Source organism: Colletotrichum gloeosporioides (assembly GCF_011800055.1).
Source record: "Colletotrichum gloeosporioides strain Lc1 chromosome Unknown consensus_8, whole genome shotgun sequence".
Taxonomy (NCBI): domain Eukaryota; kingdom Fungi; phylum Ascomycota; class Sordariomycetes; order Glomerellales; family Glomerellaceae; genus Colletotrichum; species Colletotrichum gloeosporioides.
Window position 1 is genome coordinate 50,233 of NW_025544653.1, and position 17,637 is coordinate 67,869.

The 17,637-nt window shown below is 52.4% G+C and overlaps 7 protein-coding genes across 7 annotated transcripts; 6 read left to right on the forward strand and 1 right to left on the reverse strand.

Annotated features, from left to right (window-relative positions):
* Window positions 1-1,207: 1,207 nt before the first annotated feature.
* On the forward strand, window positions 1,208-2,866 carry GCG54_00010352 (uncharacterized protein; the record flags this gene model as incomplete). The annotated part of the gene is made up of 4 exons (XM_045410277.1): window positions 1,208-1,268; window positions 1,342-1,829; window positions 1,914-2,042; window positions 2,114-2,866. 4 exons carry the CDS (start codon window positions 1,208-1,210, stop codon window positions 2,864-2,866), a joined length of 1,431 nt encoding a protein of 476 aa, XP_045270175.1.
* A 453-nt stretch (window positions 2,867-3,319) lies between these two features.
* Window positions 3,320-4,695, forward strand: GCG54_00010353 (Pyridoxine 4-oxidase; the record flags this gene model as incomplete). Its single annotated transcript, XM_045410278.1, is given in 4 exon segments — window positions 3,320-3,606; window positions 3,659-4,244; window positions 4,255-4,489; window positions 4,548-4,695. The coding sequence occupies 4 exon segments, from the start codon at window positions 3,412-3,414 to the stop codon at window positions 4,693-4,695; spliced, it is 1,164 nt and encodes a 387-aa protein (XP_045270176.1). The 5' UTR covers window positions 3,320-3,411.
* Window positions 4,696-5,313: 618 nt separating this feature from the next.
* On the forward strand, window positions 5,314-6,081 carry GCG54_00010354 (uncharacterized protein; the record flags this gene model as incomplete). The annotated part of the gene is made up of 2 exons (XM_045410279.1): window positions 5,314-5,797; window positions 5,855-6,081. The coding sequence occupies 2 exons, from the start codon at window positions 5,314-5,316 to the stop codon at window positions 6,079-6,081; spliced, it is 711 nt and encodes a 236-aa protein (XP_045270177.1).
* A 1,423-nt stretch (window positions 6,082-7,504) lies between these two features.
* Window positions 7,505-8,554, forward strand: GCG54_00010355 (NADP-dependent oxidoreductase RED1; the record flags this gene model as incomplete). Its single annotated transcript, XM_045410280.1, has 1 exon — window positions 7,505-8,554. The coding sequence occupies one exon, from the start codon at window positions 7,505-7,507 to the stop codon at window positions 8,552-8,554; it is 1,050 nt and encodes a 349-aa protein (XP_045270178.1).
* Window positions 8,555-10,124: 1,570 nt separating this feature from the next.
* GCG54_00010356 (uncharacterized protein) lies at window positions 10,125-11,246 on the reverse strand (the record flags this gene model as incomplete). The annotated part of the gene is made up of 2 exons (XM_045410281.1): window positions 10,125-10,740; window positions 10,807-11,246. The coding sequence occupies 2 exons, from the start codon at window positions 11,244-11,246 to the stop codon at window positions 10,125-10,127; spliced, it is 1,056 nt and encodes a 351-aa protein (XP_045270179.1).
* Window positions 11,247-12,155: 909 nt separating this feature from the next.
* GCG54_00010357 (uncharacterized protein) lies at window positions 12,156-13,906 on the forward strand (the record flags this gene model as incomplete). The annotated part of the gene is made up of 5 exons (XM_045410282.1): window positions 12,156-12,436; window positions 12,489-12,575; window positions 12,626-12,809; window positions 12,865-13,254; window positions 13,310-13,906. The coding sequence occupies 5 exons, from the start codon at window positions 12,156-12,158 to the stop codon at window positions 13,904-13,906; spliced, it is 1,539 nt and encodes a 512-aa protein (XP_045270180.1).
* A 599-nt stretch (window positions 13,907-14,505) lies between these two features.
* On the forward strand, window positions 14,506-16,449 carry GCG54_00010358 (1-phosphatidylinositol 4 5-bisphosphate phosphodiesterase 1; the record flags this gene model as incomplete). Its single annotated transcript, XM_045410283.1, has 1 exon — window positions 14,506-16,449. One exon carries the CDS (start codon window positions 14,506-14,508, stop codon window positions 16,447-16,449), a length of 1,944 nt encoding a protein of 647 aa, XP_045270181.1.
* Between the last annotated feature and the right edge of the window lie 1,188 nt (window positions 16,450-17,637).

The window sequence follows — 17,637 nt, forward strand, 5'->3', positions numbered from 1 at the left end:
AAGACGTCAAAGAAGGATCATGGATGGTAGGAGGCGAAGACAGAAGAGAAACACAGGGAGAGTGGAAGGTGACAACGTAAGAATTGAAACCTTGAGAGTCTTACGCCTTTACGAAAGAAATAAGATGGAGGAAAGAGAAGGAAAAGACAAAAGAGGAGAAGAGGAAGACAAAGACTTAAGAGTAGTAACATATCGCGAAGACACGCGTAGTAGGGGTCTTCGCCTGGGCATATATAACCCCTACCCTCGTAATCCCTACTACCCTCCTTTTTCCTATAGATATCTATATATTTTTCACTACGTTTATAATACCTATTACTATACGTCACTCGTAATATAATGAGACTAATGAGACGGCCTATAGATTAAGTTAAGAGCTGCTATATAAGGGCTATAAGGAGATTTACGTCCAGAACTTGCAACCAGCGGGTGGAGAGGTGTTAGTGAATATACCGAGAATGGTTCCAATACCAGCTCAACACCAAGTCATACCATCCGACGTTGGACCTTCTGCGTTTTGTATCACTGTGTTTTTTTTCTCGTTTCTGCTTCCCGCAAATTACTCCCTTACCTTCCCTCAGAATCATGGGGATTCTAGCACCTCAATCAGTCGGACTTCGATAATGGTGCCTGCTAACATTATCAGCCTTATGCGCGGTTCTCTGCATCTCGAGCAAACTTACCACATCGAGACATCCCCGGCGCGGTAGATCATCCAATAGTCGTCATGAATCCTTCTGCAAAAAGAGTCGTGATAGGCCAGCACGTACGAATACCCAAGGTACACATCGCTTATGCAGCATCTCTCCCGTGAAGGGTTTAGCGCTGACAAGGGCCTCGAACCTTTGTGCAGCATCTTTGCTGACGAACGTCGTCAATAGACCCGCAGGTCCGGATAACGCTCCGAATTCGTCAGTGGCAGACCGTTTCATGTCGTCCAAGTCCACTTTTGCACCCCGCGCCTGCTTCGAAGCACACAGTTTAAATATCACGGAGATCGTGTTTGTGCTTGCTATCAATTGAGGGCGACGAAAGTTTCCTGATTAAGAGCACAATAAATGTCTTATCATTCTCCTCGGAGACAAACACACACCTCTTCGCGCCATTGACACAGCATCACGCACCCTTCCCAGGACTCGGGTGGGCAAGCTGCAGACCAAGACACAGCATCGCTTCTTCTTTGGCCATCACGCATCAGGTCGCCGAGATGGGACGCGCGCCTACGAGCGGCTACTGTCACACCTGCCGGCGAAGGCGGGTGAAATGCGGTAAGTACCTCCGGCCGGGAGGATCACATCTCATCGCGGGCACTTCCGAGCTGACGGATCGTCCAATCATCAGGCAGGGAACGCCCAGAATGCGGTCGATGTGTCAAGTCAGGTCATAAATGCCTAGGTTATGACCTGCCGCTCCGCATGCAGAACTACACGGTCAGTGGGGAGAGCAGCGGCAGAACAGCCTTAGTTCCCGTGACTTCCGCGCCAGTCCTGCGGGCCAAGATTACACAAGAGTTGCCGTTGACCGCCTTCCGTAACACGATGGCGTTCTCACATCTGATGGCTAACTACCGTTGGGCACCGTTTTGGAAACCGTTGCTGAGGACGTCGATATCGGCGAACTCCACAAAGGCAGAAAAGGCGCATTACACCGCCGGTCTAGCGACTGCCCTGGCATACATGGGAACTTTGACGGGAAAGCCGAAAATGGTGTCGGATGGATATGAGATGAACGGTGGCGTAATCAGAGCACTTCATTGGGCGCTTCAAGAAAAGTCAAAAGATGACATGGCGCGTTGGGCTCTCACTATTATGGTGTTATGCATGTACCAGGTATGTGTATTTCTCTTCTCCAACGGCCGTTGAAGATGTCTTGTAGCTTGAGACGCAACACGGATGGAGCTGACAACCCAATAGTACACCATTGAGGCTAATCCAAATCTTCCCCATTACGTTGGGGTGATTCAAGTCATTGAATTTTGTGGGCCAGAGCACTTCCAGCACGAGCCCATGTTGACGATATTTCGGCAGATACGAGCGCAACATGTAAGTATCCACACTGTAAATACCTAGACATCAGGTCAGGCATGAGGCTGATAAGAACATGTGAAACTTAGTCATGCAGCTCTTTCTTCCACAAAGAAGCCTCTTTCTTCGAACAAGTCGCCTGGAAAACCATACCCTGGAGGCACAGCCACAAGACGCTACACGACCGGCTCATAGACATGTACGTCGACCTGCCTGGTCTCGGCGCTATGCTTGGCCCCTCATCAACCTTTCTGACAAAACGTCAAAGGTTTGATGTCGAGTTGAGGGCATGGGATCACTTGTCACGTCTACACAAGTGGAGGAAAGACTGGGAAGTCGTTAATCCCAAGGCAGCCACGGAAGCATGGCTGCATCTGCCACAAGACGCGGATGGCATTACGATCCCTTGGGTTAAAGACCTCTTGACGAGGGCTATAAATGTTAAATCAGCGAACCAAGCGACGGATCTCCTGATATACAACTCGACTTTGGTTTATGTCATGCAGGTCCTACATGTTCTGCGTACTGGCAATCGGCGACCTCAACCCTTCCCGCCAGAGATTGATTTCGGAAAGACAGAGGGCAGCCCGCTGTACATGCCAGAAGAGATCAAGCACCATTGGCAGCCGATGGTCGAAGTGTTGAGGATCATGCGTCTGGCTCCGTCGATGATTTTTGCCAGCGATAGCGATACTATGCTTGCTGTATCGGTGATTGGTATTGTTTATAATTACATACGGGGCACACCGGGGCTTGACCGTCTGCTGCTTTCCACCGTGAACAACCCGGAGCAGCACGAGGCCGCTGGAGGGGAGTTGATCTACTTTCAATTGCCCGAGTGAGAACAAGAAACTGAATTCTCAAGGACATATTATGGTCGCCTCATATGGGTAAAATTAGATCTAATAACCATTCATTTCGAGCGTGCCGAAAGGATTTTGTTTGTTATCGTCCCTGCTTTGGAACGACCAGGAGCAAATGACATAAGTTCGCCACTGAAGTACTTGGAATGTACAAAGCAGACCTCTTATAATGACAGATACGAAAGCGCGAGCTCAAGATTTCCTATATATGTGGAACATTATCGCTATTTTGCGGGGTTGCTGTTCTCGGCTCTGCAGACAAAGATGCGCCACGGGGATGGGCAACGTCAGCTGGTAGCATCAATTCAGCATCCTGTCGGTAGCTTGGGATCCAGCAGCCTTGCCGACATGTCATACATGAAGACCTGTGAAAGTTGTATTGATTTCAGACGTCGAGGGATCCTTGTGTAGGGAAATACCCTTGCTGTATAGGAAACTGGGCTCGAGGCGACAAAGCCGACTATGATGAATGGGGAGCTACAGTTGGCTATGACCGCTGGTCATATGCCGGCCAGCTTCCCTTCATGAGGCAGTCCAAAGCCTGCCAACACCCCGACCGGAACCCGGAACAACACGGCTACACTGGAAACGTCTTCGCTCAAACGGTCACCTCGACCAACAGACCCTTCCCTCTTCGCAAATGCGTGCTCCAGTCGTGGAATGAGATCGGAGTACCTACCCTGCCGGGGCTTGATGGCAACGCAGGCAACCCTCTTGGTGTTGATGACTTTTCCGAAAACAAGCACAATGGCCGGAGAGAGATTGCTTCAGTGTTCTATCCGCTCGATGGAATTACTGCTCGCCGATACTCTGGTCGAGAAAGTGCTCGTCTCGACAGATGAAGCAATACACGCCTCCGGAGTTCAGCTCGCAAATGGCACCCAGATTCTCAGCCGACGAGTCATCCTATCAGCCGGCGCTCTTCGAACTCCTCAGATCCTCATGCTCTCTGGCATTGGTCCTCGTGATGAGCTAGAGCGCCATGGTATTGAGGTCAAGGTCGAATCACCTGAAGTTGGCAAGAACTTCATGCAGCACTCCTCTTCAACGACATCGTGGGCCATCAGAAACCCAGAGGAAGGTTGGATCCCAGGTTCCGGAAACCCACTATTCGACCAGGAGCAGTATGGATGGGACAACCCGCAGGACTTCATGGTGTCCACACCCGTCGATGCATCGGGCTTGGCTGCAGCGATCGAAGCCGACGAGGGCGCGGCGCCGGATCCAAGCACGCATCGTCTGCTTCAGCAGTATCGTACGCTCTTGGAGCGCGTGTTCCAGTACTTCAGCTACGGAGGCGGTGCTAGTGGCACCACCTTCAGCTTCATGTCTATCTTCTTTCTCCCGACCTCTCGGGGTATCATTAGTAATTACTCTTGCCTCCACCAACGCGAGCGACTTCCCGGTCGTCGACCCCAACTACTTCGGGACCAGCGTCGATAGATACGTGCATCGCGAGGCTCAGAGATTGCGGTACCGGTTCGCTGGGAGTAACGTCACTGTTCTGGGAAGAGAGATCCTCGGAGGTCAAGTCGTTTCTGAGGGGCAGGATGCTATCACAGAAGGGATCACGGACAGTGCTCTAAACAATCGTCTTCGAGCGTCCGTCCATTAAGTTGCACAACGTCGCAAAGTGTTTCTAGTATCGTGATGCTAATAGTCCATGTCGTGAAAGATCTGCCTTTCACCCCTCTGGCACCGCGTCTATGGGAAAGGTTGTGGACAAAAACCTGAAGGTGAAAGGATTCGACAATCTGTTTGTGGTGGACACTTCTGTGTTCCCTGTCCCGATCACTGCCCACTTGTAGGTTGCGACTTATGCCCTTGCCGAGCAAGCTGCAACCATCATCTCTCAGACCTAGGAAAACCCCAGGGGAAGTTTGGCAGTATCACCTAGCTGAGATTTGGATCTTTCCGGCGAGTTAGTTTTCTCGAAAAGACCTGCGTGCTTGACGGTAGCCGGAGACATCTTTGTCAAACCATGTACTTTCTATGACTGCGGAGCATGAACAATGCGGAGATTTCACAGCCAAACTTTAAACAGAGCCAGCTTTCAGTCTGAAGCCTTCACAAATGCAAGCTTCCAAAGATACTTCTCATAAAACTATACTTCGAAGAGAATATTTCGATGCCATGTCGAACAATGTTTCGTCACTTCAAGTCAAGGCATCTGCCATCCAATTCGCGTTGTCTTACCTTGCATATTCTTGCGGGCTGGGCACCTTGCTTGTCGTGGCTTGGGTCGCATCAGGGGGAGATCTGGTGGGGTTCAACCCCCGTGGCAGAACTTCCACAGCGGGCGTCATGCCGGCATTCCGCCCAACAATAACGATTAGGGCGCGAAGTAAGGCGCGTCATCTTGCTATATCTTCACCTTCTTTCAAGGTCATCAACCATCGAACTGTGGACAGTGTCGAACATCAATAATGCCTCCGAAGAAACAGCCGCAGAAACCCCCGCAGGCGCCGTTGATGGCGGAAGGCCTCGACGATGAAATGTTGCAAGACATCTTCGCGTCAGACCAGGATATGTACCCCGCGCCGCTCACCTTGGATCGCCTCCGGAGCTGGACGGATGCAGCACCAGAGCTTGCCTCATGCTTCTGGTTCACCGCCGTCAGAAGCGAGTGGATGTCGTGGCCGTTGGCCGGCACAATCATCGCTCTCCCTGTCCTCTCCTCATTCTGGCGCGATTTGCTGGTCGGTAAGCTCAAGGAGACAGACATTGATCCTGCGACCATGTTCCCCCGCGATAGCGACCAAGGCGTAGAGGTTGGGCTGCATGTATTCCATATCGAGAGGACCGATGATCCCCAGACTGAGATGAGGATGGCTGGGTTCGGAAGATTCGCGATGAACTCTGTCGTCGAGGCTGCGGCGGAGAAAGGGTGGAAGGTAATCGGCCAGTCGGGTGAGTTCTTGTCGTGATTACGATGGAGAGAAAGCAGTAACTGATGCTTGTTGGCAGCACTTACGGCTACAATGGACGGAAGACGTTTCTTTGAAAAGATCGGGTTCGTGCCAACAGGCTACGAGGAGTACTGGGTTGAATCTGGGTCATCATCAGGTGTTCAACTCGTGACTGTGTCCGCGGATACCGCGTCCGAAACAGAGATCCCAGAGAAAGAAACCATCAAGGGACACGCGACGATGATGGCGACAACAAACCATCTGCTGTCGGCAGATGCTGCTTAGGACCCTTGCCAGCATGTCACTCGGCACCTCATTGAAGAACAGCATGGGCTGCGGGCGATCGGAGATTTCGAGAATTCGAGAAGAATCAGTGGATGATCGCCCCAAGTGGATAGCGGAATTGGGACGATGTGGAGGGCGGAAATTGTGGCTTTGAAATCAAGAATACCATCACACAGGTTCACAACTGGATCTGGCCCCTCTCTTAGTGCTCGACTTCTGGAGCAATCATTTGCCCGACACCATCAATTGCCCCGGACCCCGTTTGCAACGCTTGAAAGGCTCATCAAAGGGGTCCAAACTCCAAAGTCAACCTCGGCTCCGTCCCGACCGCCTGGCCAGACTTCCCATGCCTCGGCCGCGGACCTGGTAACCGGGAGTACGGCCGGCGACTCAAGGAGCTTCGTTCGGAGCCAGAGCGCCGAAATGGGAAGCCAGCTCCGGAGGTGTCTGGTGTGCGCTTTGTCATCATTGCTTCATGGCAGAGATTTCTGTGGCCCTTTCGGTTTCCTGAGGCGAGACGACGAAATGCTGTCAAGAGCTAGTCAGTGATGGGACGGACTCCTGACTCGGGGCTTCCTGGACAAAGCGGCAATCCCGACTCCGTCAGTTTTGCAGACCAGAGAAGAGCGACGTGGCGGTACACACTACAGAGCGTAGCATTAGGACCTTAACGCCGAACATAACGTTATCAACAGAACAACCCTACGAAAGAACAGGAACCAAGTCCCCGGTCCATGGAGGGATCAATTAGCTTCATTGGCCTAGCGACAGACCGCTTACCGTTTCGTGCAGCGGGTAGCCCCGCCACGAGCCGCGGCATCTTGATGTCAGTGACAGAAGTGAGGGGCAAAAAAATTGGAAGAAAAAAATGTTCGCACAGCGCTGACTTACTAATTATCCACACGGCAAGCGGTCAAGCGATCAGCCAAGCAATCCTTGAGAGAAGCACGCGTTCCAAAACAAGCTGGCAGGATTCCCAGGCTATCCTAGATCGGGGAACCATTTCACGAACTGACAGCCAAGCCTAGATCAGAAGGCGAAACCCATACCCCACCAAGAAGACAACCATACGAGTGGGTTGTTCGACGTGTGCTATGCCATTCTTCCATCATGACGTTATGGCTTCTATCGTCTTCTGAACAGCATGGTCCGGCCGCTGGCAACCCCGTGTTTGCCATGAGGGCCAGCATCAAGGGACCACCTCGTCGGACCCGGCGCGGGCCCGATGGAGCTTCGCCATGATCTGGAGCAAGTGCTCAAATCCCATTTAAGAAAGCAGCTATCCCGTCCCAAGATTGAGTTGATTTTTGAAACAGCAGTACAACTCCATCCCATTTCACATTTTTGTCATTCATCTTATAAAATATCACGATACCCAACCCTTTTGATACCCCTTTCCTCAGATCGTCAACAACTCATCACAATGGCTCCCGTTTCCAACAAGTGCTTCGTCTTCAAGCAGGTCCCCAAGGGCCTGCCCGTCCCGGGCCAGGACCTCACCGTCGAGGACCGCCCCATCGACCTCGACCAGCCTCTCAACGGCGGCATCCTGATCAAGGTCCTCTACTCCTCCTTCGACCCCTACATGCGCGGCCGCATGCGCCCCGCCGAGGCTGGAAAGTCCTACATCCCGCCCTTTGAGCAGGGCGCCACCATCGTCTCCTCCATCGTCGCAAAGGTCGAGCGCTCCGACACCCCGCAGTTCGCCGCCGGCGACCTCGTCACCTCCTTCATGGGCCCCAATGCCGAGTACGCCGTCATCCCCGCCAAGTTCACCCAGGGCTTCTTCAAGGTCCCCAACACCCACAACGTCGACCTCCCGCTCTTCGTCGGCGCCCTCGGCATGCCCGGTATGACCGCCTACGAGGGTCTTTACGACATCGGCAAGCCCCAGAAGGGCGAGACCATCTTCGTGTCCTCCGCCGCTGGTGCCGTCGGCCAGATCGTCGGACAGCTGGCCAAGGCTGAGGGCGTCAAGGTCATTGGCTCCGTCGGTTCTGACGAGAAGCTTGACTTCATCATCAACGAGCTCGGCTTCGATGGCGGTTTCAACTACAAGAAGGAGTCTCCCCGCGACGCCCTGAAGCGCCTCGCGCCCCAGGGTATCGACATGTACTTCGAGAACGTCGGTGGTGACCACCTCGAGGCCGCTCTGGAGTCCTTCAACCCCAAGGGCCGCATCATCGGCTGCGGTATGATCTCCGACTACAACACCCCTCTCGAGCAGCAGAAGGGTGTCCGTGGACTCTTCCACCTCGTCGCCAAGAAGCTCTCTTTCCAGGGCTTCCTTGTCGACCTGTCCCCCGCCAAGTACAAGCCCTTCCAGGAGAAGGTGCAGCCTCTTATTGCCAAGGGTGACTTGAAGGTCAAGGTTCACGTCACGGAGAGCATCGACCAGGCTGCTGAGGGTTTCGTTGGTATGCTTACGGGACAGAACTTCGGCAAGGCTGTCTTGAAGATTGCGCAGGAGTAAGTGGGGATATCTGTATCAATATAGAAACGTGTATAGTATAATGACAATTCATGACTGATATGAAAAAACATCAAGTAGCGACTAATGTGAACCAATGTGTCGTGCGGCAGCGAGCTTTGATATCAGGCAGCCATTGAAGTGAATTTAAGAGCACGCCATAAAACACCGCGATTTCTAACCGTTGAAAATGGCTAAATTGTCGACTGATGGCCTCATGGACGACCCAGACGTACGTGATGCGGCACTCTCCTAAAATCCTCAATCCTTCCCGCCAAGAGGCAGTGGTCCTCGTAGAGCAATGACCAGCTCAGATTGGTATTCTCCGGCACGTCTTCAATGTTTATCAAGCTCAACGCTAAAGCTGTGCCTGTGTAAAACCCGCCCCAAGTGCAGTTTGGTGGCACGCGTCCGATGACTGTGTGCTGTCCTAGACAGGCCTCGCACATTCGGATGGCTCGTTGAAGTTGAGCGAACTCGCATGTGATCTCAGAGAGCAAAGCATTTAGGTCGCTCTCTTCACTTTGATTAGTTGAACCACTGCACCATTCCAAGAAGTCGATGTCTCTTGCCAAGTCAACCAGCGTATTGCGTACTTCAGGCACGGGGACCCCATCTCTCCTGACACATTCGACAATCCAACTCGCTAGAGATTGACAATCGAACACGTGATCGAGAAACACAAGCGGCTTGTGTTTTCTGTTCCACGTTGCCGTTGAGAGGTGCTTAGGGATATTGTGTTTTTCACGTTGGAGGTACCCAGCCTGGAGATCTGCAGTTTAATATTAGCGCACCTCTAAGTATCAGCCATACCGAGAGATATATAATTACCTTCACTATAGATAGGGAGTGGCGGCTCATGTTCCCTATGTATATAAAGCAGATATTCAAGCTCCTTGTCAAGCTTGAAACTTTCAACCCCGCTGGTTGACTCGTCATCAGAGTCACTGTTCATTCCCATGTCTTCTGAAATGATACGTCGAAATCCAGACAGCTGGGGCGCAATTTCAGACAATGTTGTTTCGAGATGTGCCGTTCTTTCGCCAAGCATGTCATCTTCAACATTGTAAGGTTCTCGCTTGTAGGTGCTCTCCATATATTTCCCAAAAGTGTCATGTCGAATATGCTTTTGGGCTGCAGAGCCAAATGTTTCCGTCTGTTCTGATATGAACCATCTAGGTCGTCGTCGCTTCGAGACGAGAGTGATGCGTATGAAGCCTCGAAAATCCTCTTCGTCGGAATCAGAATATCCTTCGTCGGCCACTGCTTTGTTTCTCACGTTTTTTGAACTTCTATGTACCTTCGTAGCTTGTAGCGCGGCAGACGTGCCAGTCCCGAATGTTTCGTCCTCACATTTTCGCTTTTGTGGTCGAAACGATGGCTCTCCGAAGCGGACCACAAAGTTGCGAGATGTGGATGGCATCACGTGCGGCATAGCAAGAGCAACAGGGGTGTCGCTTGCCTGCGGTTCTGAATCATCTTTTTCGATTACTCGTCTGAAGAACATGTTGCAATTTTGACTGGGAAATATCAGCGCGAAAGTAAAAGAACTTGATATCTGGCCGTTGCCAACTTACCATTGAGTCTCCGTGTCGGAAATTACCGGTGCCACAGTCTCACACCATGGACAACTCGAGCTTGACTTTTTTTGAGGACCTGTCCCAGCTTCTCTGCAGATGAGACTCATATCAATTCTTTGGTATGGCAAGAACGCGCCCTCCCATTCAGTCGAGCGGTCTATCTGTCGATGAGACGCTCTTTCTTGCAAAGAATATCGTTTGCCTTTGACTCGATGGGCGCCTTTCTTCCCTCTGAATCGGTCTGCAAGGATGAACTCGAAAGCATCCCAAGAGGTGATTGTCTTGAGATGAATAGGAAACGCTCGGCCTGTGATGTCTTCGAGAATGAAGTGTTCATCGTTAAGGGGTCGCTCGAGCCGCATCAAGATGGCCTTGATTCCACTCAGCTCACCCGACAGTGACACCATCATCGTCATGAGACCTGAAGTGGACTTTCGAAGCTCTACACCGAGTCCAGCAATGAAGCTCAGTTTGGAAAGTATTCTTTGGCCAATGGCTCCGACGTACTGTTTGAGCACTTGACTCGATTTGCGAATAGTAACGGCTGTACGGTCCTCATTGTCGGCGGCCTGAATAGCACGCACTTCATGGTTTCGCTGCATCAGGCGACTGTCGACCATCGGGAGTCAGCATCAGGTACCACCATTGCCCATTGACTCGAAGGTCAGTACCCACATGGTTGTTATGTCTAGTAGCATGCTGAGCGATGCGGTGTAGCCTTTCATCTCATCCCGAATCTTCATGACGTCCTTCTCCTCAAAGTTCCACCGTATCTTCCGAACCACGTCTCGAAAAACATTCTTCGCCCCTCCACCGCCCAAGCTGCGCTCAAATTTGCGGTTGCGGTCGCGAAAGCCCTCCAGACTTTGCTGTATTTGGCTGACACTGCTCATCGCAAGTATTCTCAGATCGCCCAGGTCTTTGGCAGTTTCCATGTCATCGTAGATCTGGCTAACATGCTGTACCGTCCTCTGTAGAATTTCGAAACTGCGCATGACATCGCGGTAATCCTTCACGGAGCCGCTAGAATCATCCAGCGCTGTGATGATATCTTTTATCAATGATATGACGGCGATAAAGTCCCCAACGGCACCGAATGCAAGCGTAAACTCCATGGTAGAGGCTCCTAGTTGAACCATGAATGAATGATACGGTATGACCTCAAATTGCCCGTTGGAAGAAATGCAAAAATGATAGGAACATCGTGTGATGGTCCAGAGACAACAGATTCCGAGTCTGCCTTGCATTGCCTCCCCAGGCCTCCTAAAGCGGCAGAGCGTCGCGCCGAGTGAATGCTGCGCAACCATTGGGAGCGGGAGTTGGGCGCTTATGCGCGGTCTCATAGTTGACGCCACATCACCCCGTCTGCAGATTTCATGAGGCATGCCCTTTGCTATTGGACGCAGCTGTCCCGCGCACTTCTCGCGCTATTTTATGCGTATCGCAGGAAATGCCGTTGGCACTCAGCATCACAGAGTAAATGCATGTTCTGCGCTTCCCGGCCAACAATTTGACGGCTGACATGAGGCTCGTTTCTCTCTTGACATCATAACCCTGGTTGGGACTTGCAAGTCTTGGTCTCTTGGCTGACCAAACAACACCATGTAAGCACCCCGCACCCCAGACTTGTCCGTGTCCACAAACTCCTTTGCCAACTCTTGACCGCTCCTGGGCGAGAATGCGACGGAGGTTCTCACAATACTGTGATGTCATCCCAATCTCCATTCTCAAGGAAATTTCGCGTTGGTCCCAAGAACATCCAAGGAAACCCCGCAAAGTCCCAAGCCAAACCAAGCAATCCTGCGAAGACGCCAATGCTTTTGATAGCGAATGATATCGTCACATCTCGAATGCAAAACTTCCAACGCAAGTAAACCACGCGGAGATGAGTGCGGAGATGGTCTGGGGCTGTGTGGGGAAGATCGGAGAGGTTAAAAGGGTAGCAAAGAAGGGTTGCTCAAGGTTACAGCTTTTGGTTGTCCATTTTCTCCCTCTGTTTTGGGTATTATTCGAAGCTGTATCCGATGGCTCACAACGACTTACCAACTCCGCCTGCGGGCCAGGAGCCCCGAGGCGCCATGGGAGTCTCAGAGAAGGCCACTGACGAAGCTGTCAACCTTGAGACCGTGCCAACTCAGCAATCCGAGAATGCCAAAGAAGCTCGTGTGCGGAACGCTGTTGAAGCGCTGGGGATCACTGACTGGGAAGCCAAACAAAGCAAGATTGTCCGGACGCTGGACATGACCTTGCTCCCACAGCTATGGATCCTCTACATGTTCAATTACCTCAACCGGACGAATATCGCGTATGGCCTATGTTCTAGTAGAGCTCTTCGAGAAACTGACTCTAAGAAACAGTCAGGCTCGTCTGGATGATGACTTTGAGGCTACCCTCAAGTTGGGCAATACTGATTACAGCACTGCGGTTGCCCTGCTCACCGTCGGGTAAGTAAACACGGTGGTTGTAGCATGTCAACTTAGCTAATTCTTATCAGATACATGCTTGCGCAGTTGCCTTCAAACATGCTAATTACCAGAGTGCGCCCGGCAGTCTACCTTCCAGTCTGCGCCATTCTCTGGTCCGGAGTCTCCGCCGCGACTGCAGGCGTGTCAAGTCCTGGCGAGCTGTTCGCCGTCCAATTCGTTCTCGGAATCATAGAGGCTCCGCTCTTTCCTGGTGTACGTCACGACGATTCATCATTTATCTGGGCTTCGAGCACTGACTCTTGTGCAGGCTGTCTATCTGATGTCATGTTGGTACACGCGCAGAGAACTTGCCCTTCGTACCGCGCTCCTCTACTCTGGTCTCGTGCTCGCACAAGCCTTTTCGGGATTGATCGCCGCTGGTGTCTTCTCGGGCATGTCAGGTGCCGCAGGCATCGCCGGCTGGAAGTGGCTTTTCATTTTGGAGGCAGCACTGAGCGCGTTCTTCGCGCTGACTGCCTTTTTCATCTTGCCGAACTATCCTCATTCAAAGACTGGAGGTGCGATGTGGTCGATGACCGAGGAGATGCGAAGAATTGCTGTAGCTCGCATCGAGGATGACCGGGTGGAAGAGCCCACCGACTCGACAGTATGGCATGGGCTGCGCCTAGCGTTGACGGATGTCAAGACATACATCTTTGTAAGTCGAACACTGAGCCATACCCTTGATCATCACTAAAGCTTTCTTGACTTAGATCTTCATGAACATATTCATGACATCCTCCTACGGATTCAACAACTTCTTCCCCACAATGGTCCGCGGTTTCGGTCTCGGCAGCAGCACAATGGCTCTCGTACTCACTGCTCCGCCCTACATCGTCGGTACCATCGTCTCGTTCTGCGTGGCATGGTCTTCGGACCGAAAGAAGGAAAGAGGATATCACATCATGATCAACAACTGCCTCTCCATCACCGGCTTCGTCATCTCGGTCGCAACCCTCAACACACCCGCTCGATACACCGCAGCGTTTCTATATACGACGGGCAGCTTCTCGGCAAACGCACTGGTCTACACATGGGCAGTTTCCACACTCAGTCAGACACCCGAGAAGCGCGCTGCCGGCGGTGCCATTGTCAATATCATGGGCCACCTGGGCAACGTCATCTCGCCCTACTTCTTCCCAGACAGCGACTCGCCTAGATACACCATGGCGATGATTCTTCAAATCGTGTTCGCGGGTCTGACTTTCTGTATGGCGTTTACTTCAAAGACGTATTTGAGGCGGCAGAACAAGAAGTTGAGGAATGTGGCGGATGATACTGGGGCCATGTACAACCCTTTCACCACGTGAAAGCCAAGATTATGCCTAGGTTTGCCGTCTTTAGCGGTCAGGGCTTAGCGACTTAGCATCGCCCCTAGAAATTGCAAAATAAGTCCAGATGCGTACCGATTTTGTGGGCTTCGTTAGCAATTGTCCTGGAGTACCCGCTACAGCTCGTTCCACTTGGTGCGGCTGAACAGAGCCGGCCCTAGTCATAGCATTTGTTGATTAGTTGTCACTACAGACTTTACCTGTGCTGCCAGGTTCCTGCTTCCCGCGGGTCGCGAAAGCTAGTTCTCCTGCGAGCCAGCCCTATGTCTAGACTACAAATTAGGAGATGATCCCGACGACGTTACTCGAAGGCTAAGCCTTGCTAACGGTGAGGCCGATTGGCCTGTGGAGCGTCCAAGTCGGCATCTTTACCGGTGTGCCAAGGATGGTAACGCCCTCCCACCGGCAGGATGGGGTCTACACTGTGGCTTAACACCCCTGGACTATATCAAGATGCAGTACAACGAATCATCGCGGACTCTATTTAAATGGCATCTGCCTTGTTGCTCCGGATGTACTTGCGATAGTGCTCAAAGACTATTTTCTGTACGTGTTCATCCTTCAGCACGCCGTCAGCCATGTCGGACCACTCTTCATTGCAGCAACGCAGAGCTGGCGGAGGCCATTCCAGTGACCAATCCAGTGGCGTACAAGAGACCCTGGACGAGTCCATCCTCGGCCACCTCTCCCAGCTATTCAATAAGTATGCCGGCTCAAGCGACAAATGGACCCGGGATCAGCTCAGCGTCTTCATGCAGCATGTGCAGGTGGAGGACCCCAACGGCGCGGCGGGCTACCTCGTCGACAAGGACGAGCTGGACATCTTCGACCTCATCAAGTACATGTCCTCACCATGCGGCAACATGTTGGAGGTTGCGCCGCCACAGGACCTCTCGTGGCCGCTGAGCAGCTATTTCATCAGCTCGAGCCACAATACCTACCTCACCGGGAACCAGCTCTCGAGCGACTCCAGCACCGATGCGTACAAGGACGTCCTCCTGCGCGGGTGTAGATGCATCGAGATTGACGTCTGGGATGGGAAGGAACAGTACAAACCCGGCTTCGACGCGGAAGGGACCGAAACGTCTGAGAAATCAGAAACTGCTGCCACAGACACCGCACCTCAAAATATCGGTTTCAGAGATCGAATGGTTATGAAGGTTGGCCGGTGGATGATGAATAAGTTCGAGCCTGTCGATCCGGAAGGGAGGACCGTCGATGAAAGGCTGTCGGATATTATCCAAGCAGAGCCTCGTGTTCTCCACGGCTTCACTATGACGAAAGAAGTCCTCTTCCGCGACGTCTGCCGGGTGGTCAGGGACTACGCCTTCGCCACTTCGGTCCTGCCGCTCATCGTCAGCCTGGAGGTGCACTGCACGCCCCTCCAGCAAAGCGCGATGGTCGACATCATGGAAGAGCTATGGGGAGAGTACCTTCTCCCCGCACCCACAGGCACCCCGGAGGCCCTGCCGTCGCCGGACCAGCTACGGAAAAAGATCCTGGTCAAGGTCAAGTACGTGCCTGAAGACGAGAAGGACAACGCCGACAGCACGGTGGCCGAGAGCCTGGACGACGACAGCAGCATGTTCGAGGTCGTCACGGAGGGCAACGAGCGCAAGACGAAGAAGGTCAAGCCGCCCAAGGTCACGTCGCGGCTGAGCCGTCTGGGCATCCACACGCGCGGCATCACGTTCAAGTCGTTCGAGCAGCTCGAGGCCTCGATGCCGAACCACATCTTCTCGCTGTCCGAGAAGGCGGCGTTTGCGATCCAGAGGCGGATGCCGCGGGCGCTGTTCATGCATAACCGCGCGTTTCTGATGCGCACGTATCCGCATGGTATGCGCGTGGACTCGTCTAACTTCGACCCTGTCGCGTTTTGGAGGGCGGGCGTGCAGGTTGTCGCGCTGAATTGGCAGTCGTGGGATGTGGGCATGATTCTGAATGAGGGCATGTTCGCGGGATCTGACGGCTACGTGCTGAAGCCGGAGGGCTATCGTCAACATGATGGTGTGAATGGCGACGAGGGGGAAGAGGAGGAGTTTGGGGCGAAGATCGTCGGCAAGACGCTCGATCGGATCGCTGTTACGGTGCTCGCGGCGCAGAATCTTCCCCTGTTGAACAGAGACGACGATCCTGCCAAGTTCATCCCGTACGTCAAGGTCGGCCTACATACGGAGCCGGATGCGTTGGCGGCGATGGTCAGCGAGGGAGCAGGCGGAGAGCAGGTGAAGCAGGTCGGATACAGCGGCCAGACGAGCAAGAGCAGAGGCACTAGCCCAGACTTTAGCGGCGAGGTGATTGAGTTCTTGAATGTGGAAGGTGTCGTGCCCGAGTTGACGTTCTTGTCGTTCGTGGTGATGAACGATATCATTGGGCCGGATGTCATGACTGCGTGGGCGTGTGTGCGGCTGGACAGACTGAGACTTGGATACCGCTTCATCAGGGTTTTGGACAAGAGCGGTATGCCGACGAACGGCATCCTGTTGATCAAGACGGAGCTCAAGGAAGCCGCTATGCCGTAGCATGGGTTTTGGTGATATACGATTAATTTTAGTTGCGGTTCGACGGCCGTTTGACTCACGTTATGATACCCTTTGATCTCCCAAGTCTCGACTAACAATTCTCCAAGCTCTAGTTTCGGCTGGTTTCGGACTTATCTAGGGACGTTTCTGTATGGAAAGACAGCAGAACATCAGCATTAAGCCAGGAACATTGTCAACTCGTAGCTGGCCTCACTAAGTATTCCGTTGAGGGTTTGTCGAATGTAGAGGCTTACATGCATCCAATACAGTTGTGACGACAGGTCAAAGTGCCCGTAGTGTTTCCGGAATCGTGCCCGCGGACAGGGTGAATTTTGCCGTAGTCTTTTTGCGAGAGGCCTGCGTCGTAACTACAAACCCAAAACAGGTGTGACGTGATATTGCTAAATCAACATAATACAAGTAACTTGCCTAGGGCACACGTTCAAGGATACTTCACTATTATCGTCGTTATTTTTTTCCCCATCGTTGTCATGTTGCTATTACTGTTGTTGTCATCATCATCGTTGTTTCTATTGTTATCAATTCACTCGTACTTAAGTAAACAGGACATGTAGCCGCACAGCCATAGGAAATCTCAACGATCTCTTATTGAATGCGATATTCAGAAGGCGAGAGGTGCCACATATCTCCTTTCAGAATGCGGCGGGCTGTGATGCAGCTTTGGGGTGGAAAGCGTTTTTACAGACTTTTACCATTTTCGTTTCCTCTGTTGAACCTTAACAGAATGTGCGATTTTGTCGCTTCTCATTTGCGTTGAAGAGATCTTCAAAGTACCCATAGCTATTCGGTCAATTTGCAACGATACGTGGCTCGTTGGTGTTGATGAACTCGAAGCAAGCTCGGCCGAAATGGTATCGCAATTATCGCAATTACGTCCTGGGGTTACTAAGGCCGACTTGGCGGTCTCAGACCAGAGTGGAGAAGCGGGATGGCGGGGAAGTCAGTGTTCGGCAAGAGTGGCGGATGCTGGAGATTGAGATGTCGACCTCAAGGAGGCCATCGCGATGCAGTGCAATCAGATTAGATGTCGAGGCCCAATGAGCAAAGCAGCGCAAACTGTTTCCACGTGTTTCAAACGAGCCAATTGAGTTCAGAAGCAGCGACAAAGAAAGAAAGAACAGACGACAAGAAGACACGTGATGGGGACAATCGCTCTTCCCCTCCACG